Here is a 22,653-nt window from a genome sequence, read left to right as displayed (position 1 = left end):
TGTCTCCCTCTCTCTGTACTCTCTCTGTCTCCGTCTAATCTGTGTCTCTCTCTGTCCCTCTATCTCTGTCCCTCTATCTCTATCCAATCTGTGTGTCTCTCTCTCTCTGTCTCTATCTAATCTGTGTGTCTCTCTCTCTCTGTACTCTCTCTCTGTCTCTGTCTAATCTGTGTCTCTCTCTGTCCCTCTATCTCTGTCTCTATCTCTATCCAATCTGTGTGTCTCTCTATGTCTCTATCTCCGTGTCTCTCGCTAATCTGGGTGTCTCTCTGTGTCCCTCTATCTCTGTGTCTCTCTATCTCTGTCTAATCTGTGTGTCTCTCTATGTCTCTAATCTCGCCTCTCTAATCTGTGTCTCTCTCTGTCCCTCTATCTCTGTCTCTATCTTTATCCAATCTGTGTGTCTCTCTATGTCTCTATCTCCGTGTCTCTCGCTAATCTGGGTGTCTCTGTGTCCCTCTATCTCTGTGTCTCTCTATCTCTGTCTAATCTGTGTGTCTCTCTATGTCTCTAATCTCGCCTCTCTAATCTGTGTCTCTCTCTGTCCCTCTATATCTGTGTGTCTCTATCTCTATCCAATGTATGTCTCTCGCTCTCTATCTCTATCTCTATCTCTATCTAATCTGTGTCTCTCTATCTCTATCCAATCTGTGTGTCTCTCTATGTCTCTATCTCTGTGTCTCTCTCTCTCTGTGTCCCTCTATCTCTGTGTCTCTCTATCTCTATCCAATCTGTGTGTCTCTCGCTCTCTGTCTCTATCTCTGTCTAATCTGTGTGTCTCTCTCTCTCTCTGTACTCTCTCTCTGTCTCCGTCTAATCTGTGTCTCTCTCTGTCCCTCTATCTCTGTGTCTCTATCTCTATCCAATCTGTGTGTCTCTCTATGTCTCTATCTCCGTGTCTCTCGCTAATCTGTGTCTCTCTCTGTCCCGCTCTCTCTGTGTCCCTCTATCTCTGTGTCTCTCTATCTCTGTCTAATCTGTGTCTCTCTATCTCTATCCAATCTGTGTGTCTCTCTATGTTTCTATCTCCGTGTCTCTCGCTAATCTGGGTGTCTCTCCCTGTCCCTCCCTCTCTGTCTAATCGGTCCCGCTCTCTCTGTCTCTGTCTAATCTGTGTCTCTCTGTCCTCTCTCTATGTCTCTATCTCTATCCAATCTGTGTGTCTCTCGCTCTCTGTCTCTATCTCTGTCTAATCTGTGTGTCTCTCTCTCTGTACTCTCTCTCTGTCTCCGTCTAATCTGTGTCTCTCTATCTCTATCCAATGTGTGTCTCTCGCTCTCTATCTCTATCTCTATCTATATCTAATCTGTGTCTCTCTATGTCTCGATCTCTGTCTCTATGTCTCACTATCTCTATGTCTCTATCTAATCTGTGTCTCTGTCTCTATATATCTCTCTCCATCTCTTTCTCGATCTATCTAATCTCTCTCTGTCTCTACCTCTCTACCTCTCTCTGGTCCCACACAAGAGATTAATGTGCAAAGTTAAAGCACATGGGATTGGGGGTAGTGTACTGACATGGATTGAGAACTGGTTGTCAGACAGGAAGCAAAGAGTAGGAGTAAACAGGTACTTTTCAGAATGGCAGGCAGTGACTAGTGGGGTGCCGCAAGGTTCTGTGCTGGGGCCCCAGCTGTTTACATTGTACATTAATGATTTAGACGAGGGGATTAAATGCAGTATCTCCAAATTTGCAGATGACACTAAGTTGGGTGGCAGTGTGAGCTGCGAGGAGGATGCTATTAGGCTGCAGAGTGACTTGGATAGGTTAGGTGAGTGGGCAAATGCATGGCAGATGAAGTATAATGTGGATAAATGTGAGGTTATCCACTTTGGTGGTAAAAACAGAGAGACAGACTATTATCTGAATGGTGACAGATTAGGAAAAGGGAAGGTGCAATGAGACCTGGGTGTCATGGTACATCAGTCATTGAAGGTTGGCATGCAGGTACAGCAGGCGGTTAAGAAAGCAAATGGCATGTTGGCCTTCATAGCGAGGGGATTTGAGTACAGGGGCAGGGAGGTGTTGCTACAGTTGTACAGGGCCTTGGTGAGGCCACACCTGGAGTATTGTGTACAGTTTTGGTCTCCTAACTTGAGGAAGGACATTCTTGCTATTGAGGGAGTGCAGCGAAGATTCACCAGACTGACTCCCAGGATGGTGGGACTGACCTATCAAGAAAGACTGGATCAACTGGGCTTGTATTCACTGGAGTTCAGAAGAATGAGAGGGGACCTCATGGAAACGTTTAAAATTCTGACGGGTTTAGACAGGTTAGATGCAGGAAGAATGTTCCCAATGTTGGAGAAGTCCAGAACCAGGGGTCACAGTCTGAGGATAAGGGGTAAGCCATTTAGGACCGAGATGAGGAGAAACTTCTTCACCCAGAGAGTGGTGAACCTGTGGAATTCTCTACCACAGAAAGTAGTTGAGGCCAATTCACTAAATATATTCAAAAGGGAGTTAGATGAAGTCCTTACTACTCGGGGATCAAGGGTTATGGCGAGAAAGCAGGAAGGGGGTACTGAAATTTCATGTTCAGCCATGAACTCATTGAATGGCGGTGCAGGCTAGAAGGGCTGAATGGCCTGCTCCTGCACCTATTTTCTATGTTTCTATGTTTCTCTCTCTCTCTAACTCTCCCTGTCTCTCTCTCTATTTAATCTCTTTCTCCATATCTCTCTCATCTCCATCTAGCTAACCTGTCTGTCTCTGTCTGTCTCTCTCTCTCTCTCTATCTAATCTCTCTCTCTATCTAATCTCTCTCTCTCTCTCTAATCTCTCTATCTATCTAATCTATCTATCTAATCCCTCTCTATCTATCTCTATCACACATCTATCTATCCATCCATCTATCCAGTGTGTGTTTTCTCTGTATTCTGTTCTAATATTGTCCTGTGTTACCCCTCTCGCACATACTATTTGGTTTCAGTGTTATCTGGTGTTTTTTCTCTCTCTCGGTATTTGGTTTCAATGTTACCCTCTGTTTTTTTTTCTCTTAATTTGCTTCTATTGCCATATTTTTTTTCTCTCGATATTCGGCTCCAGTTTTGCCCTGTGTATTCCTCCCTGTATTTTGATCAAACACTGCTCCATGTTCATTTCTCTCTCTCTCTCTCTCTCTCTCTCTCTCCAATCCAGTTCTAACCTTGCCTTGTGTTCCTGCTTTCTTTGTATTTGGTGCCATTGTTCCTCAGCGTGTGCTTTCCCTATTTGGTGCCAGTAATGCCCCGGTGTTCTTGCTCTCTGAATTCAGATTCAGTTTTGCCCAGTGCCATTCTTCCTGTGTTTGGTTTCAGCGTTTCCCTTTGGCCTCTCTGTACCTCAAGATTAGTCTTCTCCTTTTGTACAGAGAAAGCTGCAAAAGCAAAATCAAGTTTTTGTACATGTTGTGATGCCACCACTATGCAGTTAGGCTCAGACATATCCAGCTTATTTTAGTTAATGTAGAACTCGGACGAGGGATGAAGATTAGTGGCTTGAGTAAGCAAAACTTCCAAATTGTCCTCTGCTATAAATGACTCGTTTACTAGGAATATTTCCACTTAAAAAAAAAAAATGTGTAGAGTGGTGTAACAGATGAAGCTTATCCTACTTGTGGGTTGTTGGGCCGGATTGTGACTCTAGTCTGGTTCCATTTTAAACGCGGTCACTAATTATAGATGCTCATAACATCCATGTGCTTCTGGATACCTTCCGTATTTTTTTCGATGGACGAGAAGTTATGTCAAGGTGTAAAATTGAGTCGGGCACTGTTCCAGTGTGATAAATGAGTGATGTGGAGGCTGGTGGACTCAACTTATACCCCTGGCTTCACACTGTGTTTGGAGCTGAGGTGAACCAAGGTCTTTGTTGTGGGCACACTGCTCTGCTCGCCGGAATCCGAATACTAGTTAAAGCTCAATGTTGACTGAGAAAATAAAGAACTTGCATTTATATAGCGTCTTTCACGACTTCAGGACGTCCCAAAGCGCTTTACAGCCAATGAAGTACCTTTGAAGTGTAGTCACTGTTCTAACGTAGGAATCGCAGCAGCCAATTTGCGCACAGCAAGCTCCCACAAACAGCACAAGAACGTTTGAAATAGGAGCAGGAGGAGGCCATCTGGCCCCTTGAGCCTGTTCCGCCATTTAGCTCCTGGCTGATCTGATCAAGGATGATGATGACCAGATAATCTGTTTTTGTTATGCTGGTTGCGGGATAAATATTAGCCAGGACACCGAGGATAACTCCCCTGCTCTTCCTCGAAATAGTGCCCTGGGATCTTTTGCCTGCATGACCTTTTGTACTCTGCAGAATCAACTCGGGATAGATTTACTCTAGAATAGTAAATTCATTTGCGAGTGATTTACAAGGTTGCAGAGCGAAGCTGGAGCTGTTTGTAACTGGCTCGGATCCTGTGATTACTTTGCAGCCAGGAATTTGTTGCCTAGGTTTTAAAAAAAACGTTCATTTGTATAATATGGAAAGATACAGATTGCAGTGTTGCCATTAGGCTTTTAAAATGCATTTGGAGCAATATGCTACGGGAAAATATTCACTGAAACTAATTGTGTTTCAATATTGACGCATTGCTCGTATTCATCACCACAGATTATTGCCACCACTCTAACCACGAGTGCTTTTAAACTAGTTTTAGACAGCACCATGAAATCACTCCAAATAAGAGTTTCAGAAGGGCTAAATCCTTGTTGTAATAAGTAATTGAAACTGATGGAGAATTGAAGGTTACCAAGTTTCAGTTTTGTAAGTATTGTACTATATTCTTCACAGGAATGAAGACCAATAAAATACAAAAAAAAGACTTGCATGTAGCACCCTTCATGACCACCAGCTGTCCCAAAGCGCTTTACAGCCAATGAAGTACTTTCGAAGTGTAGTCACTGTTCTAACGTAGGAAACGTGGCAGCCAATTTGCACACAGCTCCCACAAACAGCAATGCTATAAATGACCAGATAATCTATGTTGGTGACGTTGATTTGAGGGATAAATATTGACCAGGACACCGAGGAGAACTCCCCTGCTCTTCTTCGAAATAGTGCCACGGGATCTTTTGCATCCACCCGAGAGAGCAGATGGGGCCTCGGTTTAACATCTCATCCGAAAGACCATGCAGCACTCCTTCAGTACTGCACTGGAGTGCCAGTCTAGATTTTTCTGCCCCATGCTCAGGAGTGGTATACGCACCCACAACCTTCTGACTCTGAGGCGAGGGTGCTACCCTCTGAGCCACAGCTGACACAATGAAAACCAGAGAAACATCACAAGGAAAGCAAAATACCATGGATGCTGAAAATCTGAATTAAACGCAGAAAGTACTGGTAACACTGATGAAAGGGCTCCACAGAGATGAGTGTTCCCAGCATTTTCTGCTTTTATTGAAGAAAAATTACGGTTCTTGCTTGTGACAAAGATTTTTTCCGGTGACCGTTCTGGCTGAGAACTTGGGACAGTGATGGGGGTTCCGCTGTAGTTATATTGCAGGTTATCTTCTTCACAGTTGATAGCGGACCTAGTGTGAAAATTTAGACCTGGTGTCAAAATAGCACACGCTCTGATTGTAACTGGTGTGTTATTTTAACTTTGCAGTTCTTTTACATGCCGTTTCTTCACTTCTTGTGTATTTGCCTCATGTCATTTGATACTGGATGAAGCTCACTAAAGTAATTAAATGTTGTGTAAGACTCTATGGAATCATACAGCGCAGAAGCAGGCCATTCGGCCCATCGTGCCAGTGCTGACTCTTTGAATGAGCCATATATCATGGTCATACCCTGGAGATTGATTACTGGTGAATGCTGCGTCCAATATATTTGTAGAGGGGTGCGCACCATCTCTTGCTGATACTTAGTTTTACATGTCTGTGCTCAAATTAAAAGCCACCCTCGTGCTTACTTTGATGTCATGTGCCTTCATTGTGGATCCCAAATGCCTTGTCATCATAGGCAGTCCCTCGGAATCGAGGAAGACTTGCTTCCACTCTTAAAATGAGTCCTTAGGTGGCTGAGCAGTCCAATACGAGAACCACAGTCCCTGTCACAGGCGAGACAGATAGTCATTGAGGGAAAGGGAGGGTGGGACTGGTTTGCCGCACGCTCTTTCCGCTGCCTGCGCTTGATTACTCGGCAATGACTCGAGGTGCTCAGCGCCCTCGCGGATGCACTTCCTCCACTTAAGGCGGTCTTTGGCCAGGGACTCCCAGGTGTCAGTGGTGATGTTGCATTTTTTCAGGGAGGCTTTGAGGGTGTCCCTGTAATGTCTCCTCTGCCCACCTTTGGCTCGTTTGCCGTGAAGGAGTTCCGAGTAGAGCGCTTGTTTTGGAAGTCTTGTGTCTGGCATGCGAACGATGTGGCCTGCCCAACGCAGCTGATCAAGTGTGGTCAGTGCTTCAATGCTGGGGATGTTGGCCTTGTTGAGGATGCTAATGTTGCTGCGTCTGTCCTCCCAGGGGATTTGTAGGATCTTGCGGAGGCACAGTTGGTGATATTTCTCCAACGACTTGAGGTGTCTACTGTACATGGTCCATGTCTCTGAGCCATGCAGGAGGGCAGGTATTACTACAGCCCTGTAGACCATGAGCTTGGTGGCAGTTTTGAGGGCCTGGTCTTTGAGCACTCTTTTCCTCTGATATGCTGTGCACCGCTCTCTGGTGTGTGCATGTCAAGTGAGGACTATTCAATCTCGTCTCTCTCTGCCTTCCCTGCTCTGCAGGCCGGCAATCAGTGCTCACAGAGGAGTTGATTTCTTGGTTACATTTTTATTGAGAGCTTTGGATGGAAGGAAGCAGAATTACCTTGCAGGATGTCCAGCTTGGCATAGTCAGCAAACGTGCCCCTCTCTCAGCTTTAAAGAATTGCTGTTTCTTTTCCAACTTTGGAGTTGGTGGCAAGAAGTAAGATAAATGGAGGAAAGTGTGATAAATGGAGGAAAGTGTGACACATGGAGGTCACCGGTTGTTTGGGAGCTGCAAGGACAGATTGAAGGTGCGAAGGTTTGAAATCCATCGGAAAGAATTGTGTTGGGGTCGAAGATGGTGCAGTCAGTCTCGTTCTCAATGTAGTGATGCTGCAGGGATGAGAAAATAAAGTAGAGCCTTGTATTTGCCAGATCAGAGTATCTCCTGCCGACGAACCAGCAGCTACCGGAAGCTGCGCAGAGGCATAACTCCCAGATCCCAAACTATAAAAAATAATGTTCACAACAGACGGAGGTCTGCCTAAAGAAAGAAAGTCTTGCATTTATATAGCACCTTTCATGACCACCAGACATCTCAAAGCGCTTTACAACCAATGAAGTACTTTTGGAGTGTGATCACTGTTGTAATGTGGGAAATGTGGCAGCCGATTTTTGCACAAGCAAGCTCCCACAAACAGCAATGTGATGATGGCCAGATTGAGGGGTACATATTAGCCAGGATACCGGGGATAACTCCCCTGTTCTTCTTCAAAATAGTGCCACGGGATCATTTTACGTCCACCTGAGAGAGCAGACGGGGGCCTCTGTTTAACGTCTCATCCGAATGACGGCACCTCTGACAGTGCAGCGCTGCACTGGAGTGTCAGCCTAGATTTTATTTTGTGTCAAGTCTCTGGTCTAATCAAACGTTTGGTGAACGTCATGGGAACAGTATAGTGCACACAAGAAGAGATTGACTGGTTTGCCTTGGAGCTTGAAAAATACTATACACGATCTATATTTTAATTGCTCTCTCTGGCAAACGTCTTGTCCAGTTCCATCTTGAATTGGCTGACACTATTTGTCTCTATTGCTTCCTTGAGAAGCCGGTTTCATTATTTCCACCACCCTCTGTAAAGTAATTCTGTGGGCTTGTCAGTCTTTTGAACTAGGTCCATGTGTTTTCTCCCTCTCTTTCCCCCGGCCCCCTACCCCCACCCTGTAGAACTGTTATAAACTGGAAACTAGGTTGACATTCTTGTAGAGATAGCTGGTATTATTTCTGATGTATACTGACTTGTACGTTTTCTGTATGAGATTTCTTGTGAAAGCGCGAAATCAATTGACAATAATTTGCCGTTCGCTTTGTGGTGACGCATGATGGAGTCGTTTGAAGGATGTGAGTTTCATGTGTCTTGCCAAGTTATTTCAGACAGATGATGATCTAGCTTGTGAAATTTGTGCTGCTTCAACTGGCTATTTTTTCTTTTAAGATAATTCACACAATGCGATGCTGAACTTCCCCCCACCCCCCCACAATATTAAAAGAAAGACTTGCATTTATATAGCACCTTTCATGACCACCGGACGGCTCAAAGTACTTTACAGCCAATGAAGTACTTTTGGAGTGTAGTCACTGTTGTAATGTAAGAAACGCGGCAGCCAATTTGCGCACAGCAAGCTCCCACAAACAGCAATGTGATTAAAAACAAGATAGTCTGTTTTGTTATGTTGATTGAGGAATAAATAACTCCCCTGCTCTTCTTCGAAATAGTGCCATGGGATCTTTTACGTCCACCTGAGAGGGCAGACAGGGTCTCAGTTTAACATCTCATCTGAAATACGGCACCTCTGACAGTGCAGCGCTCCCTCAGCACTGCAGTGGAATGTCAGCCTAGATTTATGTGCTAGTGGGACTTGATCCCACAACCTTCTGACTCGGAGGCGAGTGTGCTACCCACTGAGCCACAGCTTGCACTATTATAATAGATTATAATAAAGTTACTCAGATGACATCATAATAATCCAAGATAGCTAGAAAATCATTTCTAAATACTCCTCTTGCCTTGTCAGAATGTTGTGTGTTCAAGCCTCACTCCAGGATATAATCGAGGTTAACCCCCATTGCAGTACTGAAGGAGTGCTGTTCCAAGTGCTGTCCTACAGATGAGAAATGAATGGGCTCCAAATAACCTGTTCTGTTGGTTTAGGTGGATTTTAAAAGATCCGATGGAGCTGTTGAAATAAGAGCAGCGAGTTCTCCGCTGACCTACCCAATACTTGTCCTCGGGCAGCATCACAAATAGACTTTACATGGCCACTTTTTGTATTGCTATCTTCGGGATCTTGATATGCATGGAATAGTTGCTACATAACAATGGGCATTGCATTAGAATCAGAGAATGGTTACAGCACGGAAGAAGGCCATTGGGTCCTTCGAGCTCATGCTCTCAGCAAGAGCAGTTCAGCTAGTCCCACTCCCTGCCCATTCCCCTCAGCCCAGCAAATAGTTTTCCTTCAGGTACTTATCCAACTCCCTTTTGAAAGCCACGATTGAGTCTGTCTCCCACCACCCTTTAAGGCAGTGCATTCCAGATCCTAACCACTCGCTCCGCAAAAAAAGTTTTATCTCACGTCGCCTTTGGTTCTTTTGCCAATCACCGTGAATCTGTGTCCTCTGGTTCTCGACCCTTCTGCCAATGGGTGGATAAAGGGAACAGTTTCTCTCTATCTACTCTGCCCAGACCCCTCATGATTTTGAATTGTAAATTGATTGTATTTGAAACACCGTGCAATGTTTGGGATACCATTTTAAAACAAAACTATGTAAATACAAGTTTTTTTCCTTGTGTTTGTCCTGGTGAACAACAGTTGTTTATTCATCACGGCACTGAAGGAGCTAAACAGATGTCTGTAAACAAGATGGGTCAAATGGCCTGCTTCTGTTCTGTACATTCGATGTAATTATATGTAAAATACATGAATAATATAATCTATGGAAGAGGCTTGATGGGCCAAATGTCCTTGTGTCTTTTCAGACTTTGTTCTTATTCACTACGTTGTGGTGGGGCAAAATGAACTACAAATATCTGTGGGGAAAATGTCCGACATCTTGACTGTAGTTGCTGCATTTTACATGTTGCAAAAATGGCTTCAATAGCCTTGCAAGTGAGGTTCCCAGCATGTTTAGAAATCTATCTAGGAATATTTTCCAGTTGTTAAATATGAATTGCTTCAGTAGTGAATGTGTTTTTGCAATTGGCGATGCCCAGTTTTTCACAATATGAATAGTCTCTAGTGTACCTGTCCCTTGCTATGATACTGATTGGTTTTGTCACTGGGCATTCAGGCAATGTAATGATCAGTATGTGAAGCTTTGTGTAACGCGCTGACTTGAATCACGACTAGCACCCAGAAGTCGATTTTTTATTTTATATTTTAAAGATTTTGTCTTTTTTTAAACTATGTAACGCTAGGGTGAAGCACTACCGGTTACAAATCTGCCTCTGGATGTGGCGATGCGGAGAACAATGAGACGACAAACTAATAATACTCGACACAAAATGTATTGGGTTAACTGACTCTCTTTCTCTATAATGAATTGCAACCAATCTACAAATTATTAAAAGTTTTATCTGCCTGCACGCACTTGCCTACAATTATTTTATTGCAAAACTATAAATCAAGTGCCCCCTTATTAATGGGGGGTACTAAAACCGACAAATAAACAAATTAACTTTTTACCACAAACTTAAATCAAATTAAAATTTAGTTGCCGGGGGGGTGATGATGCACTCCAGTCCCTCCGGTGCCCACCTCTCACGGAAGGCCGCGAGCGTACCGGTGGACACAGTGTGTTCCATCTGCAGGGACACTCTGGCTCGAATGTACCCGCGGAAGAGAGGCAGGCAGGCAGTCTGGCTGAGCGACTGCCTGGACCGGTTGATGGCCCCCTTGGCCATGCCCAGGAGCAGTCCCCCACTTGCCTACAAACTCTCATTAGCTAGTTCCATTCTAATTTCCGATGGTCCATATTTATACATAATAAGAACACAAGGGGCTAGATTTCGGTAGTTTTACACTAAAGTTACTGTTTTTGCTGCATTACCGTTTTTAGGCCTTGACGTCATCGGTAAAGTTGATGTTGCACGAGGATTTGCATCGCAAACCGCGAGTTTCGGTAATCTTAGTCCGGGGCCGGTAGCGCTGCGAGAGAGGCCTTGGGAGGGGATGGGGAACAAAAAAAAATTGCAAAAAACATTTTTTTTTTAATTCAAAAAACCCTTACCTACTAAATCGCAGAGAAATAATAAAAAAAAATAAAACTGTAACTTGCCTTTTTGCAGGTCTTCATACTTACTTCTGCTGGCAGGGCTGCACCGACAGGTTTGACCCTGTCGGTATTCTGGGCGCGGCGTACGGGTCCCGAGAGAGCCGAAAGTGCGACGCAAGCAAAGTTGCACGTCGCTGCTCCTCTCCCCGGCGTTACGTGGAAGCCGAGAATCCCGCCGACCGGATTTTCGCCGCGGAAGGTTCAAATTGTGGCGCAAACCCGGTCACAAAGTCGGCGCAAATCTAGGCCAAGAAATAGGAGCAGGAGTCGGCCATTCGGCCCTTCGAGCCTACTCCGCCATTCAATGAGATCATGGCTGATCATCTATCTCAACTCCACCTTCCTGCACTATCCCCATATCCTTTAATTCCCTCAGTATCTAAATCCAATTGATGGGTCAGTGGGAAATTAAAAAAAAATAATATAGCATTGTCAGCTTTCACTTAGAACGGATTGAAGCTTCCTAGACAAACTTGCTGTTCTGTATTTCCACCCTTCCAGCAAGGCTGTTGTAGTTTAGTTTCATATTTCCCCGATCCTTCACCTGCACTCCTATGCTCCAACCAACACTGCTACCCTGCCTTCCAAATTGCTCTCAGTTTAGTTATTTAGCTATAAATAATCAAAGTACTATATTGAAATAAGGACAGAATGAATGACTTTAAAATGGCTTCTTCAACACTCCCCACCCCCCCCCACTCCCCACCCCCCCCCCTCCCCACCCCCCCAAACCCACGACCTCTGCCACCTGGAAGGACAAGGGCAGCAGGCGCATGGGAGCACCATTACCTGCAGGTTCCCCTCCAAGTCACACACCGCCCTGACTTGGAAATTTGTCGCCGGTCCTTCATCGTCGCTGGGTCCAAATCCTGGCACTCCCTCACAGCACTGTGGGAGCACCTTCACCACACGGACTTCAGCCGTTCAAGAAGGCGGCTCACCACCACCTTCTCAAGGGCAGTTAGGGATGGGCAATAAATGCTGGCCTTGCCAACGGTGCCCACATCCCAGGAATGAATTATTTTTAAAAATGGGGATTGACGTACATTTCCATGTCCTGGTCCTATAGTCCCTTGATATTGCACTTCTTTTGAACGTTACACTTGCTTTTGACTCTGTGTGTGGATCACCACGGGAATACGACTAGTATTAAATAAACTTCGGGATAGAATTTCTTCTGGCAGCACTCTGATTAACGTGACTGTGAAAAATTGCTTTTTGTATTTTAACAGTGGTTTATAATAAACTGATTAACAACTTGTGTTAAATTACTGCACAAAGGAACTTCACATGAGTGAAATCATATGCTATAGAGGATTCTAACTCCCCTCCCCCCAGTGACAGCACTGGATATATATAATGATGCAGTGCCCATGCGTGTTACTTTATGGCTCCTTTAATGGTGGGGGCATTTTATGAAAGAGACTCTAAGAAGCTTTATGACGACAAGACATGTCGCTCCCTACATTGGCTCTCACCTCGATTTTAAAATTCTCATCCTGGTTTTCAAATCCCTCCATGGCCTCACCTCCTCCAGCTCTCTCTCTCGCTCTCTTTCCCCCCACCCCGAGATGTCTGCGCTCCTCCAATTCTGCCCTCTTGAGCATCCCTGATTATAATTGTTCAACCATTGGTGGCCGTGCCTTCAGCTGCCAAGGCCCTTGGCTCTGGAATTCCCTCCCTAAACCTCTCCGCCTCTCTACTTCTCTCTTCTTTTAAAACACTGCTTAAAACCTATCTAGTTGGTCATCTGCTCTAATATCTCCTCCTGTGGCTCGGTGTCAAATTTTGTTTTAGAACACTCCCGTGAAGTGCCTTGGGACGTTTTTCTACATTAACAGTACTATATAAATACAAGTTGTTGCTCCCGATGTCTCTCTGGAAAGGGCCCTGTGAGTTGTGTTAAAGCAGCAGTGCCTCAGTGCAATACAGTCCAGGAGCTTGGGTATCTGCCCTTGTTAATCTTTCACGCAGACCAATGCCAATAAGCCAATTTTGTGAGTGGTTCAAAGGCCAACACTGCGGTAATCTAAATTATATTCCTACGACTAATCTGATGGTCAATGACGTGTGGACAGTTAAAATTGAAATGACAAATTACATTTCTGGTCCATCAGTTTGCATTAAGCAGAGACATCACGATTTACTGAAGGGATTGCACGCAAGAGTGTCATAACTCTGCTTAATGAGTTAAAAGTGCTCAGGCTTAGTGTCATGAACACATTTGAATGGTCACTATGAATTACTGTGAATTCTTTTAACTTTTTTTTCTGTCATGGAAAAAATAATCAAAAGGTCTTAATGGAATGCTGGCCTTTATATCTAGAGGATTAAAATACAAGGGGTTAAAAGTTTAGAAACAAAAGGCATCAAGGGGTATGGGGAAAAAGCGGGAATATGGTGTTGAGATAGAGGATCAGCCATGATCATATTGAATGGTGTTGCAGACTCGAAGGGCCGAATGGCCTACTATTCCTATTTTCTATGTTTCTATGTTTCATGCTACAGTGGAGCGGGTGCAACATAGATTCTCCAGAATGATACCTGCACTCCCAAGTGCTAAATTACGAGGAGACATTACACAAACTAGGGTTGTATTCCCTGGAATTTAGATTAAGGGGTGATTTGATCGAGGTTTTCAAGATATTAAGGGGAACTGATAGGCTAGATAGAGAGAAACTATTTCTGCTGGTTGGGGAATCTAGGACTAGGGGACATTGCCTAGAAATTAGAGCCAGGCCTTTCAGGAATGAAGTTTTAAAAGATACTTCTGCACGTAACGGGTGGTAGAAGTTTGGAACACAATCCTGCAAATGGCAGTTGATGCTAGATCACTTGTTAATTTTAAATCTAAGTTTGATAGATTTCTGTTCACCAAATTTTAAGGGATCTGGGGCTAAGGCGTGTGTATAGAGTTAGGTCACAGATGAGCTGTGATCTCATTGAATGGCGGAGCAGACTCGAGGGGCTGAATGGCCTACTCCTGTTCCTGAAATCCTATGATCTCTCTGATTTTCCTCAGTCATCTTCTGAATGCGCTGCCTTGTGCTGGGTTACCATTCGACGGGTGCCCGCTGCCCTCTTGTAGCTTGCCCAATTGGCTGACCTTCACGTCTCCGCTCGGACAGTGAATACTGATGGGCTAATCTCACTTGGAATGCATCGTAGCCAAGCCTAATTCTGTCCTCGCCAGATATCCTTTGACCTGCCGTTTCCAGCAGAGGTCACAATCGGGACCAGGAACCCTGGCTGACTTGCCCCCTCTCCCCAGCTAACCTAGGGATGTTGCTCGGACCTCCTGATGGGGATCAGCTCCGTGTGAGACCGGCTCCGATCTGATACTGAGATTGAACTTGGAATCCACCTGGTCTGTATGACTTGGCAACCACTGAGCTATGGGAGTGACCCAAGAACTGGAAAGCTGTTTGGTTTGTTTCTGCCTTTTTTTTTCCCCTTTTTCCTCTGAGAGAATTCTTTGCAAGGAGTTTGAAGCCCTGACTGGTTAGTGTGAGGGAGCAGAACTAATGGCTGACGAGATACAGTCTTTTCCACCCATGTGATGATGCATCTTCCCTGGACAGTCGGACCCAGCAGCACCTTCCGGCCACTTCCACCAGTTATCATCATCACAACTCGCTGCTTCAAACTTAAAATGAGTACATAGACATTGGAAACTTCCACTGTAATAGTTGTTTGTTTTGTAAATGGAGAGGCGGTCTTTTGAAACACAACCTGAAGGGTTAACCCCCGAGACTGGTTAGAAAGTGGAACTTGCTGCCAGAGGAAGTGGTTGAGGCAAATAGCTTTGATGCTTTCAAAAGGAAACTAGATAAGTACATGAGGGAGAAAGGAATAGAAAAATACGCTGTGAGGCTGAGAAGAGGTAGATTGGATGGGAGGGGACTCGTGCGGTGTATGCGCACCAGCACGGACAAGTTGGGCCGAATGGTCTGTTTCTATGCTGTATATTCTCTCTAAATATCGAAGTGCTGCACTATATGGCACTGACTGTGCTATTACCTGTATGACTTGCTATTCATTTCTCTGTTGAAGCGGTACATTTAGCCAGCGTACACAACCAAAACTGGCATCACGAATCCTGGGTTCGCAATCCTGACTGCAGCTTCTGAAGCTGTAGAAATCACCTTGTTTGTATTCCCACGCCACATCTGCAGGACCTGCTCTGCTTTTAAGCAACTGCGTGTGTTAAAAGTTGTGGCGCGCAACTTTTTCCACACGCGGCTGCTACCTTGCTCAGTTGCTGGCGAAGATGCCCGTGCAAGGCAGTGAAAGTGAAAGGACTTCACTGGGCTGCACAGGGTGGTTGTGAGTGAGTTCAGTCACTGTGGAAGCACCCTCGGAGAGTTGCTGCAGTGCATCTTGTAGATGGTACACACTGCAGCCACGGTGCGCCGGAGGTGGAGGGAGTGAATGTTTAAGGTGGTGGATGGGGTGCCAATTAAGCAGGTTGGTTTGCCCTGGATGGTGTCGAGCTTCTTGAGTGTTGTCGGAGCTGCACTCATCCAGGCAAGTGGAGAGTGTTCCATCAAACCCCTGATGATGGAAAGGCTTTGGAGAATCGGGAGGTGAGACACTCGCCGCAGAATACCCAGCTCTGACCTTTTGTAGCCACAGTATTTATGTGGCTGGTCCAGTTTCCCGTCAATGGTGACCCCCCAGGATGCTGATGGTGGGGGATTCGGTGACGGTAATGCCGTTGAATGTCAAGGGGCGGTGTTTAGACTCTCTCTCTTGTTGGAGCTAGTCATTACCTGGTACTTGTGTGGTGCTCTGCTTGAATTGTCCCAAATAATAACTGCTCCAGTGCAAAAGCAAGTATGTTGCTCTTGGTGGAGTGGGCTACTAACATCTTTTTTCTCTCCAGCTTTTCACCTTTCTTTCGAAGACATTGAGTTCATATTAGGGTGTGATGGCCACTACTCCTTCTCTCGTGTCCAAGTGGCTGTTGTTCTTGTGTGAGCCCATACCAAGAATCTCAGCAGATTTTTCACCTGCAATCGGTCTTTCCTGCCTGTTGAGCAGGTGTTAAATTTTGAACAGAAACATTTCTTCTTGAGTAGTTATCGGCGCGGCAAGGCTTTCTTTCCACTTTGCAAAGGCGATCTTCAGTGACCGTCTTGGCATCTTGCGACTGACAAGGATAATAGCTGCCAGTGTGTAAACAGTATGCAAGCCTGCCCATACGTTAAACATTTCAGGTTTTGCACTGTACGTCTGTCTTAACGCATCAGTCGGCATACTTGCTCGGCAAATCCAATTTGCTCGTCGGCTCGCGAGTCATCCTTTTGAGTTGCCCTGTCTTCGTGTTTTGCAGTGTTGTCGTTTCTTTGTACTTAGGAATTGATCAGGTAGGTTATTAATGTTCGACCACAGTCTATAAACTCTTAATAGTGTGTCTTTGTTTAAAAAAAAAAGAAACTTGAATGTCATATCGTCTCTTCTCTTTGGTTGGCAGGTTGACGTTAAGTGAATGACGGCTCCATGTGTAGAATTGCGTGTGAGGCGCCATGGAGAACAATATTCCGGAATGCGCTGCCTCTGATCTAAAGCTGGTGTGTCACCCAAGAGCAAAAAGTAAAGTTTGGAAGTACTTTGGGTTTGACACGGACGCGGAAGGATGCATAATGCAGTGGAAGAAAATCTATTGCCGAATTTGCCGGGCTCAAATTGCTTACTCAGGAAACACCTCCAACCTGGCCTACCACCTCGAGAAGAATCATCCCAGCGATTTCTACCAAGTGGTCAAGAGCAATGCCGAGCAGGCAAGGGAGCCGTTTACCTCCAGCTTATTGAAACCGGAGTCCGAAGGCACACACCCGAGCATCCAAGATGCGATCCTCAAGACCTGCTACAGCCAAGACAGTAAACGGCACCAAGAGTTGACGTCTGTGGTCACCAACTTCATCTGCGAGGGGCTGTATCCTGTCTCTGTGGTAGAGGAGCCGACGTTCAAAAAGCTCCTTAAGATGGCCGACCCGAGGTTTGAGCTCCCCGGCCGGAAGTATTTCTCGACCAAAGCCATCCCGGAGCGGTACCACATCACCCGGGCTGCCGTGGAGAAGGAGCTGGCTGTGGCGGCGTGGTGCGGTGTGACCGCCGATCTCTGGGTGGCGCAGGGTCGCAACCGCTGCTACATGTCTTTGACGGCCCACTTCTTGGGCGGGGCGGCCAGCGGCCTGAAGTTCGCCTCCAAGTGCCTGGCCACCTTCGAGGTGGCGGACGAGTACACGGCGGAGAACCTGGCGCACGCCCTCGTCGACTCCTTCAGGGAATGGGGCATCAGCAAAAACGTGCTGGGCGCCACGACCAACAGCGGCAGAGAGAATGTGGTCAGCGCCTGCTCCCTTCTGAACCTGCCGGTGCACATGCCGTGTTTCGGTCACGCCATCAACCTGGGGATCAACCGGGCGCTCCAACTCCCCAAACTCTCCACGCTGCTTCTGAGGTGCAACAAACTGGTGGAGTACTTCAAAGTGACACCGCGGGCGGCCTATGTGTTGAGAGAGAAGCAGAGGCAGCAGTATTTATTGCAGCACCAGCTAGTCAATGATTGTAGTACGTGGGGGACCACCCTGTCCATGCTGCAGCGCCTGAGGGAGCAACAAACCGCCATCGCGGCCGTGCTCTTGGAAGACAGCATGAATTACCACTTGATGCCGGAGGCCGGTGAGTGGAACACCATAGAAGGGCTGGTGGAATTGCTGCAGCCGTTTCAACAAGCCGCCGTGATGATGGGCGGGTGGAAGTACCCCATCATTAGCACGGTCAAGCCCCTCCTCCACGTCCTGCTGCACTCCACGTTGAAAGTGGACGACTCGGACTCCCAGTTGCTCGGTGCCGTGAAGGAGACCATCGCCAAAGAGCTGTCCGACGTCTACCAGCTGTCCCCGGAGTTGGAGCTCTTCCTGCACTCGGCGACGTTCCTCGATCCCAGGTACAAGAAAGTCCCCTTCCTGTTGGCCGCGCAGGTGAAGCAGGTCGAGAACCACATCCTGGAGGAGGCCATCGGCCTCCTGGAGAAGGGGAAGGAGGGCTCGGCGAGAGCCGAGGGGAGCTTTGCCCTCGAAGAGCCACCGCCGAAGAAGCGCATGGCGTCGCTGCAGCCCTGCGGCTCCGGCAGCATCAACTTCATGCTGGCGGAGATCTTCGGGCAGGTGGGCGGCGCCGCCGAAGACCAAGACGGCTGGCACGCCCAGGTGGTGGAAGAGCTGAACAACTTCAAGTCGCAGAAGGTGCTGGAGCTGGGTGCCGACCCGCTGCGCTGGTGGTCGGACCGCGTGGTTTTGTTCCCCACCCTCAGCAAACTGCTGCAGAAGTACTGGTGCATTCCCGCCACCAGCATCCCCACCGAGCGCCTGTTCGGCGCGGCCGGGAACCTGGTGAGCGCCAAGCGCAACCAGCTGGCCCCGGCCGAGGTTGATCGCCTCCTGTTTCTCTACGAGAACACGCGAGTCGATCGGGAGGTGTTGGCGGACGACGAATAGCAGCGAGAATTGGGCTCGCGGGAAGGCGTCGAGGAGGGATAAATGGCCACATTCAGTTGCGGAAAGAAAGGGACAGAAGGCTAATAATCTGAGTCATGATTTGCTATCGATTTGAAGTCAAAGAATTAATTTTTTGGACTGGTTGTCTGAATCAGACAAGTTTACATTTTATTCTTGCAGCAGATTCCAAAACTGTGACTGAATTTACGATATATGGGACAACATATAAAGATTGAAGTACAATAATATGTGACTAGCTCTGCAACTTCAAAAGGAATTTTAATTAAGAAAACATCTTTAAAAAGGGGGACAAGTTCGACTGCGGCAACTACAGAGGAATCTCCCTGGTTTCAGTCACTGGGAAAGTCGTTGTTGGAGTCCTCCTCAACCGTCTTCTCCCTGTGGCTAAGGAGCTCCTCCCGGAGTCACAGTGCGGATTTTGTTCCCTACGGGGTACGACGGTCATGATTTTTACGACGCGACTGCTGCAAGAAAAATGCAGGGAACAGCACCAACCCTTGTACATGGCCTTCTTTGACCCTACAAAGGCCTTTGACACTGTCAACCGCGAGGGTCTATGAAGCGTCCTCCTCCGTTTCGGGTGCTCCCAAATGTTCGTCAACATCCTCCGCCTGCTCCACGATGACATGCAAGCCGTGATCCTTACCGACGGATCCATTACAGGCCCAATCCACGTCTAGACTGGGCTCAAACAAGGCTGCGTCATCGCTTCAACCCTCTTCTCAATCTTCCTCGCTGCTATGCTCCACCTCACACTCAGCAAGCTCCCCGCTGGAGTGGAACTAAACTACAGAACCAGTGGGAACCTGTTCAACCTTCGTCATCTCCAGGCCAGGTCCAAGATCACCCCAACCTCTGTCGTCGAGCTACAGTATGCAGACGACACCTGCGTCTGCGCACATTCAGAGGCTGAACTCCAAGTCATAGTCAGCGTCGTCACTAAGGCGTAAGAAAGCATGGGCCTTACACTAAACATTCGTAAGGCAAAGGTCCTCCACCAGCCTGTCCCCGCCGGACAGCACTGCCCCCCCAGTCATCAAGATCCACGGTGCAGTCCTGGACAACGTGGACTATTTCCCATATCTCGGGAGCCTCTTATCAACAAGAGCAGACATTGACGACCCGATTCAACACTGCCTCCAATGTGCCAGTGCAGCCTTCGGTCGCCTGAGGAAAAGAGTGTTTGAAGATCACGCCCTCAAATCTGCCACCTAGCTCATGGTCTACAGGGCTGTAGTAATACCCGCCCTCCTGTATGGCTCTGAGACATGGACCATATACAGTAGACATCTCAAATCGCTGGAGAAATACCACCAACGATGTCTCCACAAGATCCTGAAAATCCCCTGGGAGGACAGATGCACCAACATTAGCGTCCTTGACCAGGCCAACATCCTCAGTATTGAAGCACTGATCATACTCGATCAGCTCCGTTGGGCAGGCCACATTGTTCGCATGCCTGACACAAGACTCCCGAAGCAAGCGCTCTACTCGGAACTCCTTCACAGAACATGAGCCAAAGGTGGGCAAAGGAAACGTTTCAAGGACACCCTCAAAGCCTGATAAAGTGTAACATCCCCACTGACACCTGGGAGTCCCTGGCCAAACACCACCCTAAGTGGAGGAAGTGCATCCGGGAGGGCACTAAGCACCTCGAGTCTCATCGCCGAGAGCATGCAGAAATCAAGCGCAGGCAGCGGAAGGAGCATGTGGCAAACCAGTCCCACCCACCCTTTTCCTCAGTGACTGTCTGTCCCACCTGTGACTGGGACTGTAGCTCTCGTATTGGACTGTTCAGCCACCTAAGAACTCATTTTTAGAGTGGAAGCAAGTCTTCCGCGACTCCGAGGGACTGCCTATGATGACAATAATATGTGACCAACTCTACAACTTCAAAAGGAATTTTAATGAAGAAACCTAGGCTGATCGAATCTATGGACTGGATTTTCGGCTTTTGAGACTTCACGGCGGTAATGGCGGAGAGACGGATCCTGATGCTGCCTGGAAAAAGCTTGCGCCGTCACCTGCAAAATTTGGCAAAAAATGAGGTTCCACGATCGGTGTCGCAAAATTGAGCGTTACACAAGGAAGCTTTTGCGCCCCAGCCGAAAATTTCGGTGTTACAAAAGATCGACACGTCACGCATTGCGCAGACGCGTTTCAACTTACCAGGGCGCAGGTGGTCCTTCCGGGCGCAGAGTTGGTCCAGGTCGTCATCCTAGGCCATCTGCACTGTCTGCCCCCTTACACAGCAGCCCTCAAGCAGACTTGCTGTAGGCACTGAGGCTTGATTGAGGAGGAGCAGCAGGTGTGGGAGCGGGGTAAAGGGTAGGAGTGGAAAAGCGCAGGGCAAGCCAGAATAATGTGTAGGGCATTGTTGTGTAGCTGCCCTGGTTTTTGTTTATTTCCCTTGTAAATTGATTTGTTGTTTTAAGGAACTTCATTGTTGTTCAGTGCCCTGCAACATAAAGTTGTGTATTGTATGGGTTTTCTTTTGGTGAGGGAAGTTTTTGCTACTTTGTTGCAGTAAAAGTTATGATTCATCCTTTGCCATTGGTGTCTTGTGCATTATTCCAACGTTCACCAGAGATGTGCCTTTATGGGGGCACATAGCGTGTCCAGTATTAGCTCCATCCCTCAATTTCCCCCATTTAGGAGCCGGTCCATTATGACCTTGGTCCAGCAGCATCTCCACGCTGCCTCCCCCGTGGATGGTGTGGCTATCCAATGGGGGCCTTGCCAGGCTCCTCTTCGTCATCGTTCTCCTGAAGTGGGCCTGCAATCTCCACTGGCAATGCCTGGCCCCTCATGATGGCCAAGCTGTGCAAGATGCAGCACACCACAGTTAATTTGGATACCTGTTAAGGGGAGTATTGAAGGCTGCCTCCAGAATGGTCCAGGCATCGGTCTGCCTGTAGGAGATGGCATATCTCTGTCAGCACTTCCTTTTGGAAGCATAGCCTTCTCGCACACTGCTCCTCAGAGAGCTTGGAGGTCTGAGCATTGGGGCCTGTAAACTCATGGGGGTAAGCCCTCCTCCCCAGACATTTTTGGCCTCTCTTCTGTGGCCCGACATGGCCAAGAGCCCTTGTTGCCACCTACCAATAGCATGGAGGATGAAACACTGGCGAACCAATAATGCCCCCATTAAATTCTTTCAGTAGCGATGTAAGGACACTGTAATGGCAGATAAAAGTACCACTCTCGAGACAGAGCTTCACGCAGCGTGCTGTGCGCAACTGTTGCAGTCAGTGTGACCTGCGATGTAGGAGCCTCCTCCCTCAATTATACGCCGCTAATACCACCTGCTGCACCCTGGGATTGCCTGGTTTTTGAGGCATTTCCTGGGTGGGGGGGGGCGCGTATAATGAGACGTTTGGGCATAATTTTGCATCCGGAGCATTGCACGACGATTGACGTCATGATTCCAGTGAAACTAGAGGGCAGGGCACCGCTGCAATCCATGAGCCGAATTTTCCGACTGGGCAGTAAAAGCTGGACGCCTGCCGAAATGCCCTTTACCGCCCCTCCGGGGTGCTAACAGAGATGCAAGGGAGTGGAAAATCCAGCCCATGTCTTTACTTTCCCTCAAGTCCAGATCGTGACTGAGAAGTACCATTATTTCTGTACCAAAATGAAGCTACAATAAGTTTTTCATTTTTTAGTTCCCACAGTAAAGGTGAATTGAGCAGTATTCTATGATTCCCTTAACTGTACTCCCCTTGTTGTTTTATGTCAAAACATTTGTCGCAGATAACCTATTGGCGATAGCACATACACAAGCTGTGCGGGCTACAAAGAATGCTCAGTACTTGAAGGGTTAAATATGACATTCAACAGTGTGTGGTGGGGGGGGGGTGGGGGAATGTAGCTTTGAAGTTTTAAGGAGGCGACTCCATAAAGGACTGTGCAAAATAAACATTTAAACATGCTCTATCTTTGCCTTGCTCATTATTTAAGGGGGTGCACAAATTGAAAGCTTTGTCTTGTGATTTCTTGTCACGGAGACTTCATGTAATAATGAATAGTGTCTCGTCTCCGAGCTGGAAAGTGGGATGAGACAGAATAGCTCTTTTTCAGCCGGCACAGACACGATGGGCTGAATGACCTCCTTCTGT

General features: G+C 47.2%; 2 protein-coding genes across 5 annotated transcripts in view; both read left to right on the top strand.

Annotated features, from left to right (window-relative positions):
• LOC139275274 (E3 SUMO-protein ligase ZBED1-like) overlaps positions 1–21,086 on the top strand; it is a 21,885-nt gene extending 799 nt beyond the window's left edge. The window contains exon 2 of the mRNA XM_070892522.1: positions 16,486–21,086. Within this exon, the coding sequence (XP_070748623.1) occupies positions 16,538–18,514 (1,977 nt within the window). The 5' untranslated portion in view covers positions 16,486–16,537 and the 3' untranslated portion in view covers positions 18,515–21,086. The remainder of the gene's footprint in view (positions 1–16,485) is intronic.
• Positions 1–22,653, top strand: part of dhrsx (dehydrogenase/reductase (SDR family) X-linked) — a 319,469-nt gene that overhangs the window by 888 nt on the left and 295,928 nt on the right. The window lies entirely within an intron of this gene.

Source organism: Pristiophorus japonicus, chromosome 10, assembly GCF_044704955.1.
Source record: "Pristiophorus japonicus isolate sPriJap1 chromosome 10, sPriJap1.hap1, whole genome shotgun sequence".
NCBI classification, from domain to species: domain Eukaryota; kingdom Metazoa; phylum Chordata; class Chondrichthyes; family Pristiophoridae; genus Pristiophorus; species Pristiophorus japonicus.
The sequence above is the reverse complement of the archived record's forward strand: the minus strand, read 5'-3'. Positions and strand labels throughout refer to the sequence as shown.